This window comes from Aplosporella prunicola (genome assembly GCF_010093885.1).
Source record: "Aplosporella prunicola CBS 121167 unplaced genomic scaffold K452scaffold_85, whole genome shotgun sequence".
NCBI classification, from domain to species: domain Eukaryota; kingdom Fungi; phylum Ascomycota; class Dothideomycetes; order Botryosphaeriales; family Aplosporellaceae; genus Aplosporella; species Aplosporella prunicola.
The window spans coordinates 1-21737 of record NW_022983613.1 but is presented as its reverse complement, the minus strand read 5'-3'; the positions used below and the strand labels follow the sequence as shown (position 1 = coordinate 21737).

General features: G+C 52.4%; 11 protein-coding genes across 11 annotated transcripts; 5 read left to right on the top strand and 6 right to left on the bottom strand.

Moving 5' to 3' along the window:
• Positions 1-612: 612 nt before the first annotated feature.
• K452DRAFT_165701 (uncharacterized protein) lies at positions 613-2322 on the bottom strand. Its single transcript, XM_033535718.1, has 4 exons — positions 2114-2322; positions 1841-2056; positions 1431-1686; positions 613-1202 (listed from the first exon to the last, which is right to left on the bottom strand). Exons 1-4 carry the CDS (start codon positions 2225-2227, stop codon positions 817-819), a joined length of 972 nt encoding a protein of 323 aa, XP_033391415.1. The 5' UTR covers positions 2228-2322; the 3' UTR covers positions 613-816.
• A 151-nt stretch (positions 2323-2473) lies between these two features.
• On the bottom strand, positions 2474-3063 carry K452DRAFT_293016 (uncharacterized protein). The gene has a single exon (XM_033541482.1). The coding sequence runs from the start codon at positions 2936-2938 to the stop codon at positions 2714-2716; it is 225 nt and encodes a 74-aa protein (XP_033391414.1). The 5' UTR covers positions 2939-3063; the 3' UTR covers positions 2474-2713.
• On the bottom strand, positions 3024-6747 carry K452DRAFT_293012 (uncharacterized protein). The gene is made up of 8 exons (XM_033541481.1): positions 6165-6747; positions 5856-5971; positions 5745-5798; positions 5673-5692; positions 5551-5621; positions 3920-4115; positions 3331-3478; positions 3024-3276 (listed from the first exon to the last, which is right to left on the bottom strand). The coding sequence occupies exons 1-8, from the start codon at positions 6706-6708 to the stop codon at positions 3241-3243; spliced, it is 1185 nt and encodes a 394-aa protein (XP_033391413.1). The 5' UTR covers positions 6709-6747; the 3' UTR covers positions 3024-3240.
• A 123-nt stretch (positions 6748-6870) lies between these two features.
• On the top strand, positions 6871-8271 carry K452DRAFT_322902 (uncharacterized protein). The gene is made up of 3 exons (XM_033544572.1): positions 6871-7393; positions 7443-8147; positions 8198-8271. Exons 1-2 carry the CDS (start codon positions 6953-6955, stop codon positions 7926-7928), a joined length of 927 nt encoding a protein of 308 aa, XP_033391412.1. The 5' UTR covers positions 6871-6952; the 3' UTR covers positions 7929-8147; positions 8198-8271.
• Positions 8113-8926, top strand: K452DRAFT_303354 (uncharacterized protein; the record flags this gene model as incomplete). Its single annotated transcript, XM_033542710.1, has 3 exons — positions 8113-8147; positions 8198-8372; positions 8426-8926. The coding sequence occupies 3 exons, from the start codon at positions 8113-8115 to the stop codon at positions 8924-8926; spliced, it is 711 nt and encodes a 236-aa protein (XP_033391411.1).
• On the top strand, positions 8836-9831 carry K452DRAFT_165984 (uncharacterized protein). Its single transcript, XM_033535722.1, has 2 exons — positions 8836-8961; positions 9031-9831. The coding sequence occupies exon 2, from the start codon at positions 9115-9117 to the stop codon at positions 9517-9519; it is 405 nt and encodes a 134-aa protein (XP_033391410.1). The 5' UTR covers positions 8836-8961; positions 9031-9114; the 3' UTR covers positions 9520-9831.
• Positions 9832-10060: 229 nt separating this feature from the next.
• On the bottom strand, positions 10061-13925 carry K452DRAFT_260270 (uncharacterized protein). The gene is made up of 3 exons (XM_033538529.1): positions 11079-13925; positions 10770-11028; positions 10061-10679 (listed from the first exon to the last, which is right to left on the bottom strand). The coding sequence occupies exons 1-3, from the start codon at positions 13712-13714 to the stop codon at positions 10230-10232; spliced, it is 3345 nt and encodes a 1114-aa protein (XP_033391409.1). The 5' UTR covers positions 13715-13925; the 3' UTR covers positions 10061-10229.
• A 122-nt stretch (positions 13926-14047) lies between these two features.
• Positions 14048-16094, bottom strand: K452DRAFT_260268 (uncharacterized protein). The gene is made up of 5 exons (XM_033538528.1): positions 15735-16094; positions 15653-15680; positions 15432-15600; positions 14403-15381; positions 14048-14348 (listed from the first exon to the last, which is right to left on the bottom strand). The coding sequence occupies exons 1-5, from the start codon at positions 15780-15782 to the stop codon at positions 14133-14135; spliced, it is 1440 nt and encodes a 479-aa protein (XP_033391408.1). The 5' UTR covers positions 15783-16094; the 3' UTR covers positions 14048-14132.
• Positions 16095-16231: 137 nt separating this feature from the next.
• On the top strand, positions 16232-18491 carry K452DRAFT_260264 (uncharacterized protein). The gene is made up of 4 exons (XM_033538527.1): positions 16232-16657; positions 16758-17459; positions 17532-18209; positions 18279-18491. Exons 1-4 carry the CDS (start codon positions 16258-16260, stop codon positions 18284-18286), a joined length of 1788 nt encoding a protein of 595 aa, XP_033391407.1. The 5' UTR covers positions 16232-16257; the 3' UTR covers positions 18287-18491.
• Positions 18492-19362: 871 nt separating this feature from the next.
• K452DRAFT_238870 (uncharacterized protein) lies at positions 19363-20248 on the top strand (the record flags this gene model as incomplete). The annotated part of the gene is made up of 2 exons (XM_033537684.1): positions 19363-19567; positions 19629-20248. The coding sequence occupies 2 exons, from the start codon at positions 19363-19365 to the stop codon at positions 20246-20248; spliced, it is 825 nt and encodes a 274-aa protein (XP_033391406.1).
• Positions 20249-20361: 113 nt separating this feature from the next.
• On the bottom strand, positions 20362-20853 carry K452DRAFT_260260 (uncharacterized protein). Its single transcript, XM_033538526.1, has 3 exons — positions 20722-20853; positions 20534-20667; positions 20362-20467 (listed from the first exon to the last, which is right to left on the bottom strand). Exons 1-3 carry the CDS (start codon positions 20756-20758, stop codon positions 20387-20389), a joined length of 252 nt encoding a protein of 83 aa, XP_033391405.1. The 5' UTR covers positions 20759-20853; the 3' UTR covers positions 20362-20386.
• Positions 20854-21737: the final 884 nt, after the last annotated feature.

The following is a 21737-nucleotide window of genomic DNA, read 5'->3' as shown; positions in this document are numbered from 1 at the left end:
ATGTGACGCAGTAAAGACGAAAGAAAGTAAAGGAAAAAATGCCAGAAAAACCCACGCCAAGCTCCCCTGGACCATGGCGGCTTGGACTGACCAGGATATCTAAGTCTTTGCTGGTGAAAGACGGAAAATGTCATGAAATCATCTTCCTTGTTTGATCGCTCCGGTTCCCATGAGAGAGAAAAGAAAACGAAAATCGTGCCCCCGTCGTCACGTAGAAAAGAGGGGGGGGGGAAGAAAAAGAAAAGGAAAAAGAGATTCAAGAGATCTCAGCGTTATTCTGAAAAGCTGAGAACAAAAACGTCTAATTACAACAATGATTCGGATCAAACAACAGCAGACTTAGCCCGCGGAAACGACAGAATGAAACTCGCTTTTACAAACCCTCTGGGGTGTCGGGATCATGAATAAGGGGAATCCCGTCCGGTCCCGTCTCGGCGTCGCGAGCAGAAAAAGTGAAGCGCAGGAAAACATCAAGCTGGAGCCGCCGGTGGGTTTGGGACTTTCAATGCATGCTCGCGGATAAAAAAAAGAAAAACAGTGAAACTCAACAAAGCTCGCTTCAAGCATGACCGCCCACTGTGGTGACGAGACCAGTACAAACGTGGCCGAAGAGTCAGGAATGGAGGGATTAATGGCTCCTCGACGTGGAAATCCTCCGATTTCTCCTTGGCCTTTTGGACCCTTAGTTTCTTTCGTAGCAGATGCTTGATTTTGCTGGTTGTGTCGTCGCAGCGTCGGAGAGCCAGCTCCTGCTGCATCGGGGTCCGATTGGTTTTGGTTTTTCGTCGCTCATCTCCCATTTGTCGTTAAAAATATTCACATGCCCCTCCTGTTCAAGGCGTTCAGCATGTCGGCGTCCGCAGCGCTCCTCCCAGAGTCACCACCGCTGACCATGTCGGAAATGCGCATTGCCGCTCTCGAGCCACCAGCCGCAGGAGTGCCAGCCGAGGACGTGGGCGGAGGCGGGGTCCTACCGTCCTGGCGAATGGGAATGCTCGAAGGCGGCCTCAATGTGGCGTCACTGCTATAAGTGTATGAACTGCCAGGAGTGCTCGGAGCACCTTGAGTGTGAGGGCTGCTGCTCGCACGGCTGGGGTCGTAAGAGTAAGCGGATTGCGGACTTGAACGACGCGGAGGCTGGGGCGCGTAGTAAGGTTGCGCCTGAGGATGCGGCGCAGACTGGTAAGAGGCAGTCGAGGAAGCTGGAGAGGCCGCAGCCTGAGTCAGAGCAGTGGGATCAGGGTAGGTGTATTCCGAGGCACGAGACACTGGGAGATGTGACGCTACAGCGGGATTCGGCGGCGGCAGAGTGGGCGTATGGGGCTCAGTCGTAGGACGCTTCCGGGCCCCGCTCACGTCACGGCTCCGATCATCGTAGCCCGGAGCCACCGGGGGAGGCGGGTAGACGGGGCCCGGGGCAGAATACGGACCTGTTGGGCTAGGCAGCGGGTAGCCTGGCTGAGGGCGAGGCGGCGCGCCGTACGGGTCCGTAGGTTGCGTAGCGGGGAGAGGCTGGCCGTAGGCGCCGTAGAGAGGAGGCGGTGCGCCGCCGCCGCGCCATACCGTGTGCGCAGGAACAAAGGCTTGCGTTTGGGCGGAGACGGGGGTGAAGATGCACTCTTGAGAGAAGCGGACGCAGTTGGTGCAACGACCATCTTCGGAAGCTTCAAAGCCGGAACAGCGAATCTAACGGGAAAAAGAAGACAAGGTCAGCCGGCGAGAGCAAAGGAAAAAAAAAAAAAATAAATAAAGAAAATAAAAGGCGAAAGCGATGGTTAAAAAGGAAAAAGGAAAAAGAAAGGAAGGGGGGGGGAAAGCAATAGGCTGCTCAAGTCAGTACCTTGCGTCGCCTGCAATAACGGCAAGCGATGGCGGTCCTCTGGCGCGGGGCAGGCTGATGTTGTTGGTAGAGGGCGTGTGGCGGAGGAGGCTGGCGATAGGGATCGGGCGGCGTAGGGCCCGGGTACATCTGATGGGGCGCAGGCAGGCGGTAGGGCTGCTGCTGTTGTAGAGAAGTCATGTCGGGACGAGGCTCTTGGAGAGTCGGAGGATGAAGCTGGAGGGGAGTGGTGAGTATGTATGGGGCAAGGGCGCGCGGGACGGATCGGCATACCTGGGGCGGCGGAGGCGGATAAGGGCGGGCGGCAGGTTGGGGCTGGGGAGAGGAGTACTCGGTGGAGGGGGATGCCCAGTGCGACGAGGGAGCAGCCGAGTGATGAGGGTACATTTGCGGGTTATGAGGACGCGGGCATGGGGCGTGTGACAGCTTGTCGCTAGCCGAGGGGGGCTGCAGAGTGGAGGAGGCGTGGAGGGTGTTGCAGCTGGGAGATCCGGCGTTCAGGAGGCGAAGAGACCCAGCGGCGGGGCTCTGGGTTTTAGAGGCGGGTGCTTCCCACTAGCAGCTGGCACGGCGGGCGATGCCGTGTGCGCGCGCTGCTCGTGGTCAGATCACCGCCAGGAAGCATCGCAGGGAGCGGAGAAGCCGTGTCGCGTGGCAAGCACAAAACTCTGCCCGCGCGTTACGTCGCTGTCCCAGGGCCGGGCCGTACGTAAGTGCCGCACGTCAGGTGTCGCCAGTTACGTGGCCAGCGGGATGCGGCCTTGGTGCCGATAGTAGGGCTGCCGGGCCCGCATCTCGCCCGTGGAAAAAGCCCGACGTGGAGCAGAAAATTATGCTAGCCCGGCTGGATCGGCGCACCGTGGCTGTGCCAGGTCAGAAGATCAGCCCGTCGCTGTGCCGCGTCGCGACGGGCCGTGTGCGCGCTGAGGTTCGCGCCATCCACGTGGGAGAGGTGGGACGAGATGGAGGCATTGTACTTGTACTTGCTTGCGTGCTTGTGCGGGCGGGCACAGCGGGCACAGCGGGCACAGCGGGCAGCGGGCAGCGGGCAGCGGGCATGATGCGGGCATGACGGTGGGTGGTGATGGACATGGACATGGATGGATGGATGGATGGATGGATGGATGGATGTGGATGACATGGATGATGCAAAGGAAAGAGTGGATGGCTAAAAACTACCAAGAGGGCAGGCGCACCCTAGGTCCCTTCCTTCCCATATTCCCACTCGCGCGGCCCGGCCCTGGTGCTGCTGCACAGTAAGCTTTTTTCTTCACGGGCATCCAAATCGCACATCCCGGTTTAAACTTTGGCCTCCCCCCGCCAGCCACCCAGGTCACGTGCCCGATTCTTGCTGCGCGCAATCCGCCCCCTCCGGCCCTCCCCCGGCCCCAGTGGACAACTCAGTCGGGCATGACTACGCCGTTGAGGTACGTGATCTGCGCCGTCAGCCTGCAAAGCCCGTCGCCAGAGGAAAGAGACAGGTAACATACAAACGGCCCAAGCCTCGCCAGCAGCCCCGCGATGCGCGCCAGCCCGCCCGGCCCCTCCACGACGCCGTCGCTCACCCGTCGCCCGATGCTGAAGCTGCGCAGCCGCAGCAGCTCCACGTCGCGGTGCTCCTTGTCGTAGCCCTGCGGCCTGCCGAGGCCCACGTTAGCCCATCCATCATCCATGACGACCCATGGCCGCAGCCGGCCTCTCGACCCGTCCGCTCCCAGCCTGCTACCGTTGGTGCCGTATCAAATTGGTGGCTTCGTGCTAGTCGCCCAGGCTAGAGTCGCCCTCATCTCCCCCGCGAGGCCAATCGCCTCGCTGTACCCAAGTCTTCCTCTGCTTGCAGCTTGTCCTCACCGCAAGTCTGGCCCCTGGTGTGGTAGATAGATGAGCGAGGGGTGCGCCGGTTACGCGCGTTTGCCCCTTCCTTTCTTGCGGCAGCCTGGCGCTTAGCGTCTTCCGCCGCCCAAACCCTTCGCCCTACGAGACGGCGAGCCGGCGAGCCGGCGTGGTGCTTCCTTTGTCCTTGCATATGGGGGAGACGAGAGGGCGTGCAGGTGCAGGTGACGTGAAATCCAGACTAACCTTGTCTTGAGTGCGCTCTCCGCGTTCTGCTTGACAAAAGCCCGAACCGCTTCCTTCTCGTCATCCTCAATCCCGTCAAAGAACTCTTCCCGGATTCCCGCGTCGGTCAAGACTCGTTTGATCTCATGCGGCCGTGTGTCGATGTTGCGTCGCAGTCGCTGAAGACTGGGTGCTGCGGGCATCCAGAGTCCGCCACCTAATTCAACAATCCGTCAGTGAAACACGATCTTCGTGCGACCAAGCAACCACCCGTCAAGATTTGCGGACAACGGGACGGCGGCTATGGCGTTCTGAAGCGGTTTGCTGCGGGTGTAACAACGGTTCCACACGCCCGCCTTGCGACGCCAGGTGCCGCTCTCGCCGCTCAAAAAGCAGATGCGGGCCTATCTTTGGTCGCAACGGCTTTTTGCAGCCGTCAGTCATTTGTTGGTATCGGTCCTGATAAGACATACGTGTAGACCGGATCTAGGCGTCCGGAAGCAACGTGGGATCTTGGGCTTGAAGAAGCGTGCAGCCGCTACAATGCACAACGGGCCGCTGTGCAGGCTGCTTGGTGGGGCTGGGACTCCAGTAAGACGCTTTGATGCCAGGTATTGTTCGTGTTCATCAACTTTACCGGCTGGTCTAGGGGGGGGGGGGGGGGCGAGAAACCAAACTGGTTTTCCACCGACAGTGTGTCGGTTCTGTCGACTGCTTCCCCAAAACCATTTCCAGCCGAGTATCATTCCAGCAATCCTCCTGAAGAGGACCAAAACATCGTTATCGTTTTATCGAGCCCGTTTCGCCATTAGAGGACAAGCTGACAATTGACTGGAGTGGCAGCTGCCACAGGTACTCCGCGTAGATCGGCTTGATTTGGAACCGCATTCAAACGACTAGAAAACCTTTGCCGTGTGACCGCGGGTCCCAACGAGGATACAAGTTCGGGAGGGTGCGCAGTTTCCAGAGTGCGCTTACGCAGTCGCAGCTCCGGATGGACTCGTGCAGGCTCAACCTTCCATGGCCGTACGCTCGGCAGAAACGCCTGCGTATGACCCAGGTTTTGCTACAAACAGTTCTAGCCCCAATCGGATTCAACCGCAGATGTTACCGCGTTACTATATTCGCCCATGCCGACGAAGCGAAGCATAAATGTGACCGTGGAAGGCGGCTGGTTGATGACGGCAGAGTTGTCGCACTGCGTACTGTACGGCTGCCCAGTGTCCGGTCCTTATCACCTGCTGACCTCTGGTATTCTCCTGCAATGCTTCTCTGATTGAGCGGTTCATTGCTGGATCTCCAGTCTGGAATGGGTTCCACGACGTCGACGCAGCCTGGCACTGGAAATCCACCGCCAACACTGGCTTGACCCCATACGGTCTCAGACGTAGCGTGGAAATGTCTGACAGCGCGTAGATTTTGAACATGGTGGCATGGTCCAGTGGTCGTCTGCGTAACAGTCTCGAACAGCCTTGTTGCACAACAGTAGCCGTATAGCCTCGGAGCCACGGCGGGTTTTGCGGCTCATTTGGAATTGACCATGCGCTCTGCAACCTTGTCGCGGATGATCCTTGTCGACTTCCCGCACTCTGTCCGCCTATTGCTCTCCCGTGTCGTGTGATTGGGGAATGACAAAAGAGTAGGTGCCTTACCGACATAACTGCCACCAGGTTGAACCTGAACGTAGTACGCAGCATATGGCCCTTTTCGGCCTGTCCGAGACCTGTGACGGACTCAGTTCAATGTTACACCATTGAAATGCACGGGGGCAAACCAGGCTGCGGAGAAATATGTCTAGTGATGGTTAAATGTGGATCTTGCATATGAAGGAGCGGGATTAGCCGACCTTGTACGGTGTTGGGTCAGAGCTAAACCTGATGTCCCTGTAGATACGAAAGACCTGTACAGCACATGTCAACAGTGGGTCTCGAATGGTCTCGGAAATCTGCACACTCACGACGTCTTTGATCGGTAGCTCAGGGATGGTCTCGTCTGCCTCAATGACTTTCTCCGTGAGTCGTTCAACGAATGAATTGAAATCTTTCAGGGATGTTCGGTAGTCGGGATCATGCACTGCAGATTATCACAGTACGTTAGCTTTTTTTGATCCGCGCTCAGAATACGCATATTCATGGCCTAGCCGCTCAAGCACGCATGACACGTGTCCAACGCTCTCTTGCGGCCGGTAGCTTTCGGAGAGTTAAAACTGGGCGATGCTTGGCGTGCAGCAGAAGACATTCTGAGCGGAGCTCAAGTAAATACTAACTCTTAAGCCACTCCCGGTCATTATTCTCGGCCAAATCGCGTAGGAAAAGCAGAGTGTTCGGGTGGATCGTGTCGTCTGTATACGGCGTCTTTCCAGCTTCCCGGGCTTTGGGCTTTTTGATAATCAGCTGAGTACCAGGTTCAATATCCAACTCGGCCCCAGCTCTCCACAACTCCTTTCCTTTGCTAGCCGCTGGTTTGATGGAACTAGAGCCTGATTTCTTTGGCCTTCCCCTTTTCTTTGGCTTTTCGTCTTCGCCCGAGGGACATGCGTCGCTCTCGTAGGGCGATTCGGCAGCAGCGGGGTCTTCATCCTCGTGGTCGGAATGCTCTTCGGCAGACGACGTATCCGGCTGTTCTTGGCCTTTCTCTTCGCTGTCGGACGGATGCTCGAAATACTTGCTCTTTGCGGGCGTCGCTTTGGAGCTGCCTTGTGCCTTGGCCCGCTTCGCTTGCCGCGTCGGCGTGGATTTGGGCGAAAGAGCTCTCTTGGAGGAGCAACGAGAGACTGAAGTTCCCGGCCTTCGAAGCGATCGCCGCGCCATGTCGTGCAAAAGTTTAGTTTGGGGGGTTCTGAGGCTGTTTGCACGGGATGGAGCTCCGAGCTGGAAGCTTTGAGGATCCTGGTACATTGTTCCCCTAAGCGACGAATGACGCACTTTGGCGCGCCGGTGCGCGCATACGCGTTGACCATCCCGTCCCAAATTCCACTTCCCAATCCTATGAGCAGGTGACCCCCCTGAGACGACACCACCGCGAGCTGCATCTTTGCGTTATCCTCTGGGCGCCATGACGTCCGCTTTCCAAGCAAAGAAGCAGAAGATTCTGCAACAGCTCAACCAGCCAGCTGAGGCATACAATGACTTGTCTCCGAAAGGCACCATCGACGAGGGCATTCGCACGTTGATTGATGAAATCAATGAAATTGATGGCCTTGTTACCACCAGCAGCTGCGCGGGTCGAATAAGCGCCTTCCTCGAGGGCAAGAAAAAGCTGGCAGCCGGCAGCGCCAAGTCCCAAGAAGAAGTATCTCAAGAGCAGAGCATCGCCGGACCAGGGGGTAAAGGCGGGGGGCAATGGCTTTTTGTGTCTCATGATCCCATCAGGATACCGGACAATGCTGAGGATATCCGTTTCTATGATCTTTTTGGCCTGAAAAGCTCCAAGGGTCAACAGCCTCTCAAGCACCAACCAGGACGACGATACGTTCATCTTAAGTTTGAGGCTATGGTATGATTGCAACCCTTCCCTGTGGGTTCAGGGTTCTGATTGCTCTTAGATTCTGCACCTGTTTACCGCGTCGCTCGAGGATGCCCAAAGAGTACTCTCCGCGGCCCTGCAAGCTGGGTTCAGGGAAAGTGGTTCTGTCAGCCTAACCAGGAACGCCGATGGAAGCGTAACTCCAATGGTAGCAGTGCGTTCCATTGGCCTTGCTTTTGACTCTGTCATTGGATACCAGGATGAAGACGGAGAGCTGATCCCAGTTGTGGATGGGCCATATCTACACGGTCTGGTAGAACTAGCCAATGAGAGATTCCAAGTTAACACGGATCGAATTGCAAGATTCAAGAAGCAGCTCCTCGAGTCCGCAGGTAACAGCCCGACCAGCAAGGCCCCAAAAGGAAAGAAGAATGCTCCGGACTGGGAGGATGCTGCAACGCGGAGAGAACGAAAACGAGCCGAAGGTCTGCGTTTGCAGCAACTAAAAGTGAACAAGAGGGATACGGATGCTGACACAAGCCCCTCTTCCGTGACACCATTCTAAGCTGCGGAGAATATTAGAAGTTTAGATTCCGTTTAGTTTCCGTTCAGCGTGTGTCCTGGCCAATCGGGGATTTCCCCGGAAACTTATTATTCATGTCTTCCTTCTGATGCACCATTATAAAGCTTCACAATCTGCCGTAAAGGTGCTGTTGAGTATAGTTCACTTCATCATCCACTACGCCAGAATGAGTTTCACGGAGGCAAATCGCAACCGCTTCGAGTAAGTGCGCATCAACCACTACCCAAAGCAGCGATTGACCTTATCTGTAGTAAGCTTGCTTCAGAGTACGACGCCATACCATGGCAAAAGAAAATGAATTCCATGCTCACTCAGGCAATCCGCGACCGCCTTGATTGGCTTGATGTGGAGTGGGCACAGCCTGGCAGCTCTGATAAAGACGTCCGTCTTCTTGATTATGCTTGCGGCACTGGTCTGATCTCTCGAGTATGTCTCTCCCTCATAAGTCGTCGATAAATTCACTAATGGGGACCTTACAGGCTCTCGGTTCCCATGTGACAACTATTCGCGGCATAGACCTATCGCCAAACATGGTTGAGAAGTTCAACACTAATGCAAGTGCCGCTGGCCTTACTCCCTCTCAAATGTCTGCGATTGTTGGTGATCTCACCAGCAGCGAGCCGGATGGTCGTCTGTCCGACCAATCCCTTTACGGCTTTGACATAGCTGCTGTGGGTCTCGGATTTCACCATTTTGAAGACATTCTACTAGCCACCAAACGCCTTGTTAAACGCTTGAGGCCCGGTGGTGTACTCTTCATCATCGATCTTCTAGGCAAACCCCACGAAGAAGTCCCTAAAGAGCTGCAGGACAACGTCCGGGTTTTTGGTTTTGATGAACCGGGAATGCGAAGTCTGTTCGAAGAGGCAGGACTGGTGGATTTTGGGCTCAGTGTCTTCCCTGAAAAGGCGGTCTTGGAGATGAAGGAAACTGTTATGAAGACGGTGTTCATGGCAAAGGGGAGAAAGCCTAATGCTTGACATCACAATATCTCAACTGGGGAGCCATCCTGAACATAACAGTATGCAAGATCTTCATTCTATTTCGTACAATCATTCATTCGTCATGGACTAACAATTCCCACTACCGGCTTCCGTCGCAAGCATCGACCAAAATTCGAACGCCCGAACATAAGGATTGTTCTTCCGCTTGCTCTCACGGCCTTCCCATGCCACCAAACCGAATCATGTTTCTCAACCCACCCCACATGGCCCGCGTTGCAGCATCACTCACCCTCCTCACCACTCCTGTCCGTCTCTCAATGACCCTTGCCGGCGTCTCTAGCCCGCCAAGTCCTTGTTCTCTCAGCCCATTTCCGCCTGAGCCAGGCCTCCTGCACTGCTGGAAAGTTCTCCATTCACCAGCATCTGACGCATCGCCCCAGTCAGTGTCCTCACACTCTGGACACCAGCCGCAACGGCGGATGATAACCGTCTCGATACCGTCACTATCGCTGTTACTTCTGCTCCGCGTCGTCTCCATGGCCGGTACCGCGACGTCGCCGTTGGCAGCAGATAAAGGTCCCGGATTCTCAAGCGAAAAAGAAGACAGCGACGCGTCAGGTACGACGTAAGAGGAGTCGGGGCAAATGCGATTGTCGTCGTCTGGGGCATCGAAATGAAATGCCCATTCTGGGTGTGTAATGAGATAGCACTTGTAGCGGCAAAATTTAATGTTGATGTCGCGATGGCCGCACGAGTACGTGTAGCGTGTTTTTTGACACATGTTGATGGCGGTGATATGATTTGGCTCGAATTTCCTCGGGGGGCTCTATCTGTACTGATTGCTTCTAGCGGTGTGTATCAGGCGCAAAAGCCACGATGCGGTGTGATGAATGGAGTGCAGGATATCTCCGCTATTGCTATGTGTTGGGGGCGAAACAGACGTAGAAAAGAAGCCTCCTTTTCAACAGTGTCACGGTATTAATAGGAAGCCAGGGTCCAGTGGCAAGTGGGTCTGGTTTGCGTCAGATCATTCTTTTCAGATGCGTTGGCCAGATAGATCTGCGGCAGTCACATGGAACTGCTGCAGAGCTCTTGTGCATATATGACATATCTGGTACGCAGTTGACTTGCGGGGAGCTCGACGAAGCAGGAGGGATCGACAGAACAACACTCATAAAAACAGCCAGTCTATTCAAGATACCGTGATTCGGAATCCGTGTGCCACCACTACTAATCAAAAGGCCATCTCTAGAATTCTATCACCTCATTGTAGACCAGTCTAACACACGCGCCATGAACTCCGCCAATGCCATCAATAAAAAAGCACTTTTAATGCCGTCTAAGCGTCGTCATCAGTGTCCGGGGGGTGAGGGGTGCCCTTCGGAGAGTTAAGCCATTCAATATGCCTCAACCTCCTGCGCACTTCCCTCTCCTTTTGCTGCGCCCTCGTCATCTTCTTCTTCTTCTTTGCCTTGAACTTCATGTCACCTTCCGCCTCGCTAGTCGCCGCACTCGGGGCAGCGCTGTTCGTAACACTGCTTGCGACACTCGAGGCAGGCTTGCTGTCTTCGAAGCGGCTGTTGTCGATAGCCGCGTTGCCTTTCTGAATGACGCGGCCATCGGCGACGTGCCACTGCTCAGGGCAGAGGGCACCAACGAATTCCTCGTTGTGAGAAATCATGACGACACCTCCTTTGTACTCACGGATAGCAACCGCCAAACCACCCATGGAATCACGGTCCAAGAAGTTAGTGGGCTCGTCAAGCACCAAAAGGTGAGGGTTGTTCCACTATAAAATTTGGTCAGCACATATGATCATTTGCCGTTTCAGAAGCGCAAATGTAGCGCAGGACATCTTCAAACGTTGGATATGACTTACCATAGCACCGGCCAGCACAACCTTGACCTTCTGCCCACCAGAGAGACCAGAGATCTGGTTGTGGTTTGCAATCTCTGGATCCAGACCAACATCCTCGAAGTGCTTGGAAATGACCTTGGGCTCCAGTTGACGGAAACCCAAACCTTCACGGGAAGCCTCGTGATCATCGAACTCCTGGATGAGCTTGACGAAACCCAATTCGGTGAGAGTCTCACGCGAAATCATCGTGTTGTACTTGGGAAGAAGGCCAACCCACTTACTATAGGACACGTTAGCCGACTGCGTGGATGCATCGGTGAGGACACTTACACTTCGTATTGGAAGCTCTTCTTGTATTTTTGACGACCGATAAGAGCTTCAATCCTCTTCGGACCCCTACCATCGCCGATATCGACGGGCTTCTCCATCTGGGCTTTGTCTTCCTCGGTCAAGATACGCGTCTGCTTCATCAAGACCTCACGGTCATCGCCGTTGGCGTAACGCCACTGCAGGTATTGGTTGGGGGTCTTTTCTGTGTGCATCTCCACGTGTTCCAGGGCATGCTGCTTAATGTATCCGATACGGAGATTGGGGTGTTTCTCAACTCTGCCCTCCTGAGGGATGTACTCTCCAGTAAGGATCTTGATAAGAGTAGACTTGCCGGCACCGTTGGCACCAATGATGGCCACGCGGGAGGAGAGAGAAAGCGAGCAAGACACATCGTGCAAAGATGGCTTTGCGGAGCCAGGGTACGTGAAGGTACAGTTGGACATGCGCAGGATGGCCCGAGTCATGGACTTGACGCCCGTCAGGATTCCCGGAGGAGGGAACTTGAACTGGACATTCGAAGTGGACAATGTGTAATAGCTTGAAGCCTCGGGCTTTTGCTTGACGAAAGCAGCAAGGTTGCCCTTGTAGCAAACCAACTTCTTGCCCTCATAATGGTAGATGTCCGTGCAGACCTCATCCAAGAAACCGGAGTCGTGGGAGACGATCAAGCTCGTAATCTCAGTATGCTTCCTCAGGTATTCCTGCAGCCACTTGATATTGGCAACGTCCAAGTGGTTGGTAGGTTCGTCCAGAAGCAGAACATCGGCACGCATCAACATAGCCCGAGCAAGGGCCAGCTTCATCTTCCATCCACCGGAGAGCGAACCGACTTTCTGGGCCTGGCGGCCTTCAGGGCCGGAAGTGAAACCAACCTCTTCGAGAACCTCAGAGATACGCTCACGGCTCTCTCCTTGGAGCTTGGGGTCTTTGACACAATATTCCAGGATGCTAATATCAGCATCTTCGCCCTGGTTGTGTTCGACGAAGCAAGTCCTGACGACGTCCTGAGGAGGAAAGCCCTCCAGCTTGCCTTCCGCAATACTTCTCATGAGAGTAGATTTACCAGCACCATTGCGACCACAAAGTCCGTAACGGTGACCCTTCAACAGACGCAGGTTCGTGTGGGAGAGCAGAAGCATGCCACCGTAGCCCAAGGAGAAAGTGGCATTAACAATCTCAACTTCGCCATCATCATCTTGGATGGGCTTTCCGAACTTGCGTTCGTCTTCTTCAACGTAGTATTGCCGGATGTTGGCCGCAATAGTCGAAGAAGCACCTTCCTGGACAAGAGGCTGCAGGTAAGGCTCAATCGAGCGGATGATGCGCTCAAGCTGGCGCTGGTTGACATCTTCCGCGACCATCTCAGCGATATGGCTGCGAGCGAAAGGCCACACTAGGTCGTCATTGGGGTAGTTGAGGAGGCCTCCGTTGGTAGCAATCTCCTTGTCAAGGACCGTCGCAACGTCTTCGCGACCAGCACGAGAGATGGCGCCGCTAGTAGCGGCGTCCATGTCATCTGCCATAGCCTTCTTGATGACCTCAAGTGCACGGTCTGCGATCTCTCGGACCTCGGGAAGCGAAGCGCGGTCCCTGACCGCCTGGACACCGGGTCGAAGCTTGGGCAAGAAAGCGCGCGCCTCGATTGGATCATGCACAAGCTTGGTCAGGTTTTCAACGACAACAGTGGTCTGCCGCAGAACCTCCTGGGATGTCGAAGGGTTGTTCAGAGCACGCTCAAGGAGAGGCGTCACGACCGCAAGGACGGGAGAAGTGACGATAGCCACAAACGTAGTTTGAGACAAGGCATGAATGGCCTTGTTCAAAGTCTCGGTAGAAGGGTTCTCCATGGACTTGATGAGCAGAGGCATCCGGGGGGCAATGTCGTCGTTTTGAAGGAGAGTAGCCAAAGAGTTCATGGCTTTAACGGCCTGTTTGGCAACTTCGCCCTTCAAGTCGTGCATACCATCTTCCACGATGGGGATGAGGCTGGCGAGCTTCTTGCCCAAAGCCTCACGGAGAACATCCTTCTCCGTTTCTTCTTCCAGACTGCCCATGCCAATCTTCGCTTTGTCTGCCATGCGAGTGATGAGGGCGAACGCGCCAACGAAACCTTGCCATTTTCCGGACTTCTTGGAAAGGTATTTGGTTATAGCGGGCAAAAGACCGTCAACAAGAGACTCAGCCCTAAGGTTGGTGAAAAGCGCATCCAGAGCGTATTGCGCGGACTCCTTGATTGTCGAGCTTTTGTCGGAGAGGGCATCCAAGCACAGGGCCACCAGACCATCTTCTTGCAGCAAGAAGACGACCTCAGTCAAGCGCTGGTGGGGAGGCATCCTCTCGAACAAAGCACCGATGGCAAACATTGCGCCCTCCTTTCGCCCGACATCTTTTTTGTTCGTGGCAGCCTTCTTGACCTCGTCGAGTATGCCGTAGCCCTGGAGACCTCTGAAACCGACCGAGTTTTGAAGCAGGCCAGTCAGCGCGTAAGCAGCGTCTAGCGAGGCCTGCGACGTCTTGCTGGTGAAGATGGTGCTCAGAATCGAGGAGACCTCCTCGGCGCTAGGCGGGATAGCGGCGGCAGGGTCGGCGGTTTTGGCAACAACGGGCTCCATGGGGGGAGGTTCTTGGTGGGGCATCGCCCGGGTATCTTGGGAGCGGGTGCTGACTTTTCGTGCCTTCGCTCCAAAGAGACGGCAAAGATAGAGGCGCAGCAGAGGGCGCCGTAAAGAAGATAGAAGAAAAGATGCCGCGCAGGGGAGAGTGGAGAGGAGAGGAGAGGGAACGAAAAGAAAAGCGCGAAGAGAAAGGGGAGAAGGAGAAGGAGGGCGGCGTTGGGCGTAGTTTTTCAGCACGCGCACCTAACGGGAGTTTTGAATGGGGCAAGACGGGAAAACCTATCCACGGGGCGCCGCCGGACCACTGACTCATGCATGCGTTACACTATCTAGGTAAGGCGGCGTACTTCGTAGGGCTGGTGGGGATGACCAATACCGCAGAACTGTGAAATAACTACTACGTTGGTATCTCTCAACATAATGCTACGGAACCTGCTCATCACTGCCCCTCGACCTGCTTTAGGATGCCCGCCAAATTGATGCTCTTCGGCCGCTCGATCGGAAGGCCCAGCGCCCGGTCCCACACCATCTGCGCAAGCGGGCCCAGCCCGCGGCTGACACCAAACGTTGCCGTGTAGTACAGCGTCTCCGTGAAGCCGTAATGGTGAAAAAGCACACCAGACCCGGAGTCTACGTTGGGGTATGGGTTCTTCGTCTGCGACTTTGTCAGTGTGCCATTTCGCCTGCCGGCCATGAGGAGAATTCTCACCTTGCCATGCTCCGTGAGCACCCCAGGGGCAATCTCGCTGTTTGCTTTCACGAGCTGGAACACCGGGTTCTTGGCAATCTCCGGTCTGCTGCTGGCGAAATCAATCAATGCCTGGAACCTCGGATCCGGCTTTCTGAGTACGGCATGGCCGTAACCTGGGATGACACGGCCAGACTTGAGAGTGCTCCATAAATAGTCCTTGATGTCGCTCTCCTTGAAGTCTGCTGGAATGGATTCCTTCATCTGCAAAATCCAACGCAAAACCTCCTGGGCCGCGAGCCCATGTAATGGCCCTGCAAGGCCTTGCAATCCTGCGCTATATGAGAGGAAAGGATCGCTGAGCGCTGAGCCTACGAGGTGTGTAGCATGTGCCGAGACATTGCCGCCCTCGTGGTCGCCATGTAGGGCGAGATACAATCTGAGAAGATCTTGAAAACCCTCGTGTTCTTTACCGCCCTTCCCCAACATTGCCGCAAAATTGTAGCTCCAATCCTGTTCGGGATCGATTGAGGCTGGGAGCGCACCGCCACCCCGGTACGCGTTCTGATAGATTTTGGCGGCGATGGTTGGCAGCTTCGCCAGGAGCGAAATAACATCGTCAAACGTCGGCTCCCAATAATCAGCCTTGTTCATGCCCTTCTCGTACATCTTTGCGAACTTGGACTCGTGATTTAGAGCAGACACGGCACAAGCAAACTGTGTCATTGGATGTAGGTCTTTGGGGAAGTTGTCGAGCATCTGCTCAACGAATCTGGGGATAGTGGCCTTTGCAGCAAGCTCGCGGGAGAGAACGCGAACTTGATTCGTCGACGGCACCTCTCCAGTAAGCAATAACCAAAACATGGATTCAGGGAGCATCTCGGTTCCACTAGTTCCCTTTGGCAACTCGGCTTGACAATCCTTGATTGTGCGTCCATGAAATCGGATGCCTTCATTGGCGTCGAGGACGCTGCCTTCCCAGATCATGGCCTTGAGGCCTCTGTCCCCGCATTAGCATTCAGGATTTTGCCGCCAACGAGTGGTTTGTACCTCATGCCACCAAGGGCATTCTCCACCTTCAGGTCACCAAGCTTCTTGTCCGAATGGGCCTTGACCCTTTTCAGAAGCTCACGTTTTGCAGGAATAACTCTCTTGAGTGTCTCCTTGAGGTTTGGCTCAGATGTAGAAGCGTAGGTGCGGAGAGGCTCTCGGGGACGGACTGCGCGGCTGCGTTAGCATACATCTGTTGTCGGCAAGATGTTGGTGTCTACCAGCGGCGAGCGATTTGAAGGTCGAGGGCTAATCTAACGTCAGTTTAAGAGTACACAGCACGATGGCGGCTGGAACACTCACCTGTACTCGTCTCAGAGCTGACGAGGTTGTCCGAGCATTCAATGCCATAGTGTACTGATTTCTTTGTAGTGTTTGTTAACTGTTTATAGCGTCACGCTCTTTGTAGCTGCCAAGGTGTGCGAATGGCCGCGGAAAACCTAGCCGGATATACCGATAAACACCTTTTTAAGGGTCTGAAGTTGCTGACCAGCTCAAACGTTGTAACAGGTCTTAACGGTATGCAGAGCAGGCGGCGCTAGGTACGTCGGAGGCTTTTCGAGGGTCTGGTGAAGTATGAGAAAGCAGAAAATTGAGGAGACGAGAAGAACGAGACAAAATAGAGCTCCGGGGAAGCGGAGAAGAGGCAGGACTCAAGCATCGCGGGCGCAAGGAGAACAGCTGGCGAGGTTCCATGACCGGGGTATGGGGCCCCGCTAAATCCGGTCCTCGGCTGCCGGCAGTCGGAAAGAATGCGGGGTGGACCGTTGAAAGCCGTTGAACCTCGTCATCACAACAACACCCTGGAAATTTCGCTCATCCAAAAATGCTGCGAACCGCCTCGCGCACGCTTGCGCGCCGCATGCGCCGCCCTCTGTCTGCTACTCTCTCTCGTCCATTGTTTGTTTCGGCGTCCCGCATGGCCCCCGCTCTCCCTTCCGTCACTCCCCCCGTCTCAACCGTTCTGCCAGCCGATTCCTTCCAGCTTCTATCCACAGCTGAGAAAGCTGGCGATGCTGAGGATGCGCTATTTGAGGCACAGGTGCAGCAGGTGAAGGCATGGTGGGCGTCGCCGAGATACCGTGATGTCAAGCGACCCTATACCGCCGAGGACGTTGTGGCCAAGCGGGGTGCGCTACAGCAGACATACCCAAGTAGCTTGATGGCTCGGAAGCTATTCAATTTGCTGGAAGGGAGGCACTCGCAAGGCCTGCCGGTACACACGAGTGCGTTGTATCCTGACATCTTCATTTACGCCCGCTTGGTCATGTTAGCCATAGCTGCGTGATGATTATACAATGCTGATTTATTTGTTTTTACCATCAGTGGGTGCAATCGATCCGGTTCAGATGACCCAGCAAGCCCCGAACCAAGAAGTCCTTTACATCTCTGGCTGGGCCTGCTCCTCGCTCCTAACCACCACCAACGAAGTTTCGGCGGACTTCGGTGACTACCCTTATAACACCGTGCCAAATCAAGTACAGCGTCTTTTCAAAGCTCAGCAGCTCCACGACCGGAAGAATTTCGACAACCGCCGCAAAATGGATGCTTCGGAGCGCAAGAGGACACCTTACGTTGACTACATGCGACCAATAATTGCCGATGGTGATACTGGCCATGGCGGTCTGTCAGCGGTGGTTAAATTGGCAAAGCTATTTGCAGAGAATGGCGCTGCTGCAGTCCATTTTGAAGATCAACTGCACGGTGGAAAGAAGTGCGGGCACTTGGCCGGTAAGGTCCTGGTTCCGGTGGGTGAGCACATAAATAGATTGGTAGCCGCGCGTTTCCAATGGGACATGATGGGCTGCGAGAACCTCGTAATTGCACGGACAGACTCAGAGAGCGGCAAATTGATCTCTAGTGTAATTGATGTCAGAGATCATGAGTTTGTACTCGGTGTGGCAGAAGAGACAGAGCCACTGGCAGAAGTGCTTCAAGAGATGGAATTGAGGGGAGCTAGCGGGCCTGAGGTCGATGCATTTGAGGCAGAATGGGTAAAAAAGCACAAACTGGTGACTTTTGACGAGGGTAAGATGAGGCGGCAATTCCTGATGAATGATGGTAAAGCTGTCACGGAGACTGGGCTAACTTCATTCGCAGCTGTAATAAATCATCTGAAATCCGAATCCGCCTCCAAGCATTCCATCGACTCTTACCTGCATGAAGTTAAGAAGAATCCCAATCTCTCCCTCACCAAACGACGCAGCCTCGCCAATGGCTACAGCAAAAGCCCTGTCGTATGGTCCCACGATATCCCGCGCACGCGTGAGGGCTTCTACCACTATAAGGCAGGCCTTCCCGCCGCGACAAAGCGAGCAATTGAATTCGCGCCATTTGCGGATCTTCTCTGGCTGGAAACCAAAGAACCGAATGTTGAGCTCGCCGCAGGATTCGCCAAAGACATCAGGACAGCAGTTCCCGGCAAAAAGCTGGTGTACAACCTAAGTCCGAGTTTCAACTGGATGGGCCAAGGTTTTACGGAAGAAAGCCTCAAGACTTTTGTCTGGGATCTGGCGAAAGAGGGTTTTGTCTTGCAGCTTATCTCTCTGGCTGGGCTTCATTCGAATGCAACGATCACAAACGAACTGTCCAAGGCATTCAAAGATGAGGGCATGCTGGCATATGTCAAACTCGTCCAGCAGCGTGAAAAGGATACGGGTTGCGATGTTCTGACCCATCAGAAGTGGAGCGGAGCTGGATATATGGACGGCATTCTGGGACACATACAGAGTGGAAGCTCAAGCAACAAGAGTATGGGAGAAGGCAATACGGAGGCAGGTAAGCGCAATCACTCCCCGTCAAATGGGTGATGAAACGTCCGTTCCCTATGCTGACTTCTAGACAAAGGGTTTTAATCTGTTACCTACCTAGAACATCTGTGCTTGCTGCCGGTCATGTTCAACTTTTGTTTCTGCAATATGTTGCCTCACGCATCTTTATTCTTACGATTTCTCATTAGCAGCTACACAACGTTGATTCCCAGCATAGCCGAGGCATATATTCCAACGACAACAACAATAGCAACAATAGCAACAGCGTCACCAATATATTCGTGGGGTGTCATATGGCGATAATATGTGAAAAAGCCTGCGTGTATGAGGAGGTGCAAAAGGCCCTGGATGTTTTACCTCTCAATGTGATACCATGTTGCTCTGGTATACAATTTAGTGTTTGTCCTTTTAAAATTCATTATTTACCCAGGGCCAGTAAGTGTAAGATAAGCCCATGAGGCAACAGCCACACAGAACCTAGGCTAACCTTTAAAGATGTTTCGGGGCTTCTAATGAAGGGAATCAGCTGTGTGAGCCAAGCTGCTCCTTATGCTTTGGTCTGCACCACTCACCCTTCGGCTCTTGATGAAGGCATTGGGAGCTTTAAGAGATTTGTTCGTTGTTTATAATCCCACCTTCGCTTGCCAGTTGATTTACAATGACAATCTTCCTGGTTGTTTTTGCTCTCAATTTTAGTATTTTCTCGCCACTGCTGGTCGCCTTGTCAGAATCATTTTTTTACTTCAAGCCATAAGGTTCGTCTGTCGCGTTTTCGCTATTCTACCTCTTCGAACATGAGGGAATAATTATACGTGCTGGTTTTTGCTGTCTTTGCTGATATGTAATATGATGACTGTAGCACGCGAGGTAGCTACCACTTAGTACTACCGTTTTATCCAAAAGTTAATGTTTGATGGTGATGAGTTGAGGTTGAAATAAAATCAAATTAATCGCTCGGCTCGGCCCTGGCTCCGATCGTCGTGGTCGATCCTCCATGCCTTCCCCGCTAATTGCATCATCCATTCTGTTTTGCAGGTCACTCAATATCCTCTCGTGCGCTATTTTCGCGTCTTACAACAAGAAATACATTACAGCAATTCTGGGATGCTTTATACAAAAGTCACCCCCAATCCATATACGGCCGGGACATATTTAAAAGGATGTCTCTTTCCAAACCTTGGGCGTTGGTATCCCCTGCGTCCCGCGGGATAGGTCAAGCCCTTGCTCGACGTATTCTTCAAACTACTAGAACTCCGGTCATCGCGACATCGAGAACAGAGCCAGACGAGGCGCGAGAAAGAATACTAGAAGGACTTGGACATGGCGCTAGTGACAGATTGCGGGTAATCCAGCTTGACTTTTGCAGTGAGTGCATACATATTCTCTGCATCCTTTTCCTGAAGCTGATCTTGACTATCATTTCTAGGCGAAGAATCCATATCTTCCGCTGCCTCGACTTGCTTTCGATATTTCCCTCCGAAAGAAGGATGGCATCTGCACCTAGCCATGGTGATCCCCGGTGTCCTGTTCCCCGAAAAGTCACCAGCTCAAATATCATCTTCCGACGCGCTTCTCACTTTCCAGACCAATTCAATAGGACCCCTTCTCGCTATCAAGCACTTCCACCAGTTTCTACCACGGAAGAGTGCATCGCTATTTCGAGAAGGAAAAGAAATGGACATCTACGACGGGCTTCCCAAACAAGCTATTTGGACATCCATGTCAGCACGGGTCGGAAGTATTTCTGACAATGGGTTGGGTGGTTGGTACAGCTATCGAGCGTCAAAAGCTGCAGTAAATCAGATTATCAAGACGTTTGACAACCATTTGAAAGCGACCAGCGCAGGGAACGCAATGGCAGTGGGGTTGCATCCCGGGACAGTAAAAACGGATTTTAGCAAAGAGTTTTGGGGAAATGTTAGAAAAGAAAAGCTGTTCGAGAAAGAATTTGCGGCTCAGAAACTTCTTGAGGTCGTTATTGGCTTAGAGCTCGAGAACGGCAGAGGGAGATGCTGGGATTGGAAGGGCGAAGAAGTACCGCCATGAGGTGGTGGAACTCCTGGACTATTACATACTAAGGACACAACACTGGCCAGAAGCATTTCAGTTCAACATAAACTTGTGTATTCGGTCATGATATCATAATCTACTGGTCGCTCGTTGCATCATGAAAGTCTAGGCCTTCTATTTGTTCAGCTCAGCGGCCCTCGCTTTAAGCTCCTCCTTGCTAGCTGGCTCGCCCAACCCTTCTGCCATAACAGGTCCCTAATGCGTATAGTTAGTATCGTAGTGCCACATATTATACAAGTCGTCTGCAGGGGAAAAGCGTACAGGAGGGGCAGAGTGGTCCGCAGCAGAAGCCTTCCCTTCTTTACCACCGGACGTGGCGCCAGTGTCACCGGAATGCAGAGGATGGTCAGATGCGTTGCTGTCGGAAGATTCCTTAGCGACCTTGTCGGTAATGCCTAGATTATTTCGTCAGTCGATCACTTCGTTAAGATGATCAACTGGTTACTTACTACCGCTGGCGTACTCCTCAGCTTCGTGGACAGGCATGTTGGTGAGAGTCGATACGGGTCGTTCGGCTATGAGAAAATTGTAAGGTATGGAGGTGTAGGTGTGTTGTAAAGGGTGGATGAGTCGAACTGATTATATCAAGCACTGATGGTTCAGAATGACGTATGCGGAGGTGCGGGGAAGGTGTGGCTTATAGCTTACCTACCAAGTATAAACTATACTACTAAGTAATCGCATTAAAGCACGTTTTGTCTAGCAGTAGAAAAGATATCTTTATTATAGTTAATAATTAGAAAGGTACTATAAATTACTTATTTTTACTACTAGAGTTATCTAATTTAATAATTAGTATTAGAGTAGAAAAAAGTTTAATTATTAGTTTATTTTAATATATCTTTAAAGGTTATTTAATTTAATATAAGTAGTCTAGTTAGAAAGGCCTAGATTATAAAAGCTATTTCTCTTAGTTTTCCCTACTAGATTTTTTTTACTAAGAGAGGTTTAGAATTTAATTTCTAGCTATTTTCTTTACCTTTTTTATATTAGTTATATATTTAAATACTATATTATATAAAAAAGTTATTTTTTATATTTTTAAATTTTCTTTAGTATAATTTAATAGCTTTATAGCTTTTACGTAAGAAGTATACCTTTAATAAAAATCTAGAAGCTTAGAAAGCTTCTAGATAGTACTTAGTATATAAAAAAAACTATAGTATTATTTAGTAATATATCTTTAGCTTCTAGTATTTTCTAGCCTCTTATTTATATTTTTAATATAAATAATATTTTATTACTAAAATTATATATCTTAGAAAAAAAGTTTTAAAATATTTATATATCTTAGAAATAAATATTAAAATAATATATTCTTAAAAAAATGTATTCTTAAAAAATGTATTCTTAAATTAATATAAATATATATTAAGAAAAACAAATATACTCTAAAAGAAAACTAAAATAATTAAAAAAAAATAGTATATTTCGATTTTTTTTAAGAATATATATATATATATAT

What these genes read in the sequence shown, in the direction of transcription:
- K452DRAFT_165984 (XM_033535722.1), top strand. Translation starts at nt 9,115, where the DNA reads ATGCCACCAAACCGAATCATGTTTCTCAACCCACCCCACATGGCCCGC.
- K452DRAFT_293012 (XM_033541481.1), bottom strand. Translation starts at nt 6,708, where the DNA reads ATGGCGCGGCGATCGCTTCGAAGGCCGGGAACTTCAGTCTCTCGTTGC. An exon ending in CTGACCCAACACCGTACAAG is followed by an intron (nt 5,693 to 5,744) that starts GTCGGCTAATCC and finishes AACCATCACTAG; the next exon opens with ACATATTTCTCCGCAGCCTG. An exon ending in TGGCGAGGCTTGGGCCGTTT is followed by an intron (nt 3,277 to 3,330) that starts GTATGTTACCTG and finishes CTGACGGCGCAG; the next exon opens with ATCACGTACCTCAACGGCGT.
- K452DRAFT_260264 (XM_033538527.1), top strand. Translation starts at nt 16,258, where the DNA reads ATGCTGCGAACCGCCTCGCGCACGCTTGCGCGCCGCATGCGCCGCCCT. An exon ending in AGGCCTGCCGGTACACACGA is followed by an intron (nt 16,658 to 16,757) that starts GTGCGTTGTATC and finishes TTTTACCATCAG; the next exon opens with TGGGTGCAATCGATCCGGTT. An exon ending in ACTGGTGACTTTTGACGAGG is followed by an intron (nt 17,460 to 17,531) that starts GTAAGATGAGGC and finishes CTTCATTCGCAG; the next exon opens with CTGTAATAAATCATCTGAAA.
- K452DRAFT_260260 (XM_033538526.1), bottom strand. Translation starts at nt 20,758, where the DNA reads ATGCCTGTCCACGAAGCTGAGGAGTACGCCAGCGGTA. An exon ending in TGAGGAGTACGCCAGCGGTA is followed by an intron (nt 20,668 to 20,721) that starts GTAAGTAACCAG and finishes GAAATAATCTAG; the next exon opens with GCATTACCGACAAGGTCGCT. An exon ending in CGGACCACTCTGCCCCTCCT is followed by an intron (nt 20,468 to 20,533) that starts GTACGCTTTTCC and finishes TATACGCATTAG; the next exon opens with GGACCTGTTATGGCAGAAGG.
- K452DRAFT_322902 (XM_033544572.1), top strand. Translation starts at nt 6,953, where the DNA reads ATGACGTCCGCTTTCCAAGCAAAGAAGCAGAAGATTCTGCAACAGCTC. An exon ending in ATCTTAAGTTTGAGGCTATG is followed by an intron (nt 7,394 to 7,442) that starts GTATGATTGCAA and finishes GATTGCTCTTAG; the next exon opens with ATTCTGCACCTGTTTACCGC.
- K452DRAFT_260270 (XM_033538529.1), bottom strand. Translation starts at nt 13,714, where the DNA reads ATGCCCCACCAAGAACCTCCCCCCATGGAGCCCGTTGTTGCCAAAACC. An exon ending in AAGAGCTTCCAATACGAAGT is followed by an intron (nt 11,029 to 11,078) that starts GTAAGTGTCCTC and finishes CGTGTCCTATAG; the next exon opens with TAAGTGGGTTGGCCTTCTTC. An exon ending in TTGTGCTGGCCGGTGCTATG is followed by an intron (nt 10,680 to 10,769) that starts GTAAGTCATATC and finishes CAAATTTTATAG; the next exon opens with TGGAACAACCCTCACCTTTT.
- K452DRAFT_165701 (XM_033535718.1), bottom strand. Translation starts at nt 2,227, where the DNA reads ATGTACCCTCATCACTCGGCTGCTCCCTCGTCGCACTGGGCATCCCCC. An exon ending in ATCCGCCTCCGCCGCCCCAG is followed by an intron (nt 2,057 to 2,113) that starts GTATGCCGATCC and finishes ACTCCCCTCCAG; the next exon opens with CTTCATCCTCCGACTCTCCA. An exon ending in GTTATTGCAGGCGACGCAAG is followed by an intron (nt 1,687 to 1,840) that starts GTACTGACTTGA and finishes TTTTCCCGTTAG; the next exon opens with ATTCGCTGTTCCGGCTTTGA.
- K452DRAFT_293016 (XM_033541482.1), bottom strand. Translation starts at nt 2,938, where the DNA reads ATGTCCATGTCCATCACCACCCACCGTCATGCCCGCATCATGCCCGCT.
- K452DRAFT_260268 (XM_033538528.1), bottom strand. Translation starts at nt 15,782, where the DNA reads ATGGCATTGAATGCTCGGACAACCTCGTCAGCTCTGAGACGAGTACAG. An exon ending in CTTCAAATCGCTCGCCGCTG is followed by an intron (nt 15,601 to 15,652) that starts GTAGACACCAAC and finishes GCAGCCGCGCAG; the next exon opens with TCCGTCCCCGAGAGCCTCTC. An exon ending in AATGCCCTTGGTGGCATGAG is followed by an intron (nt 15,382 to 15,431) that starts GTACAAACCACT and finishes ATGCGGGGACAG; the next exon opens with AGGCCTCAAGGCCATGATCT.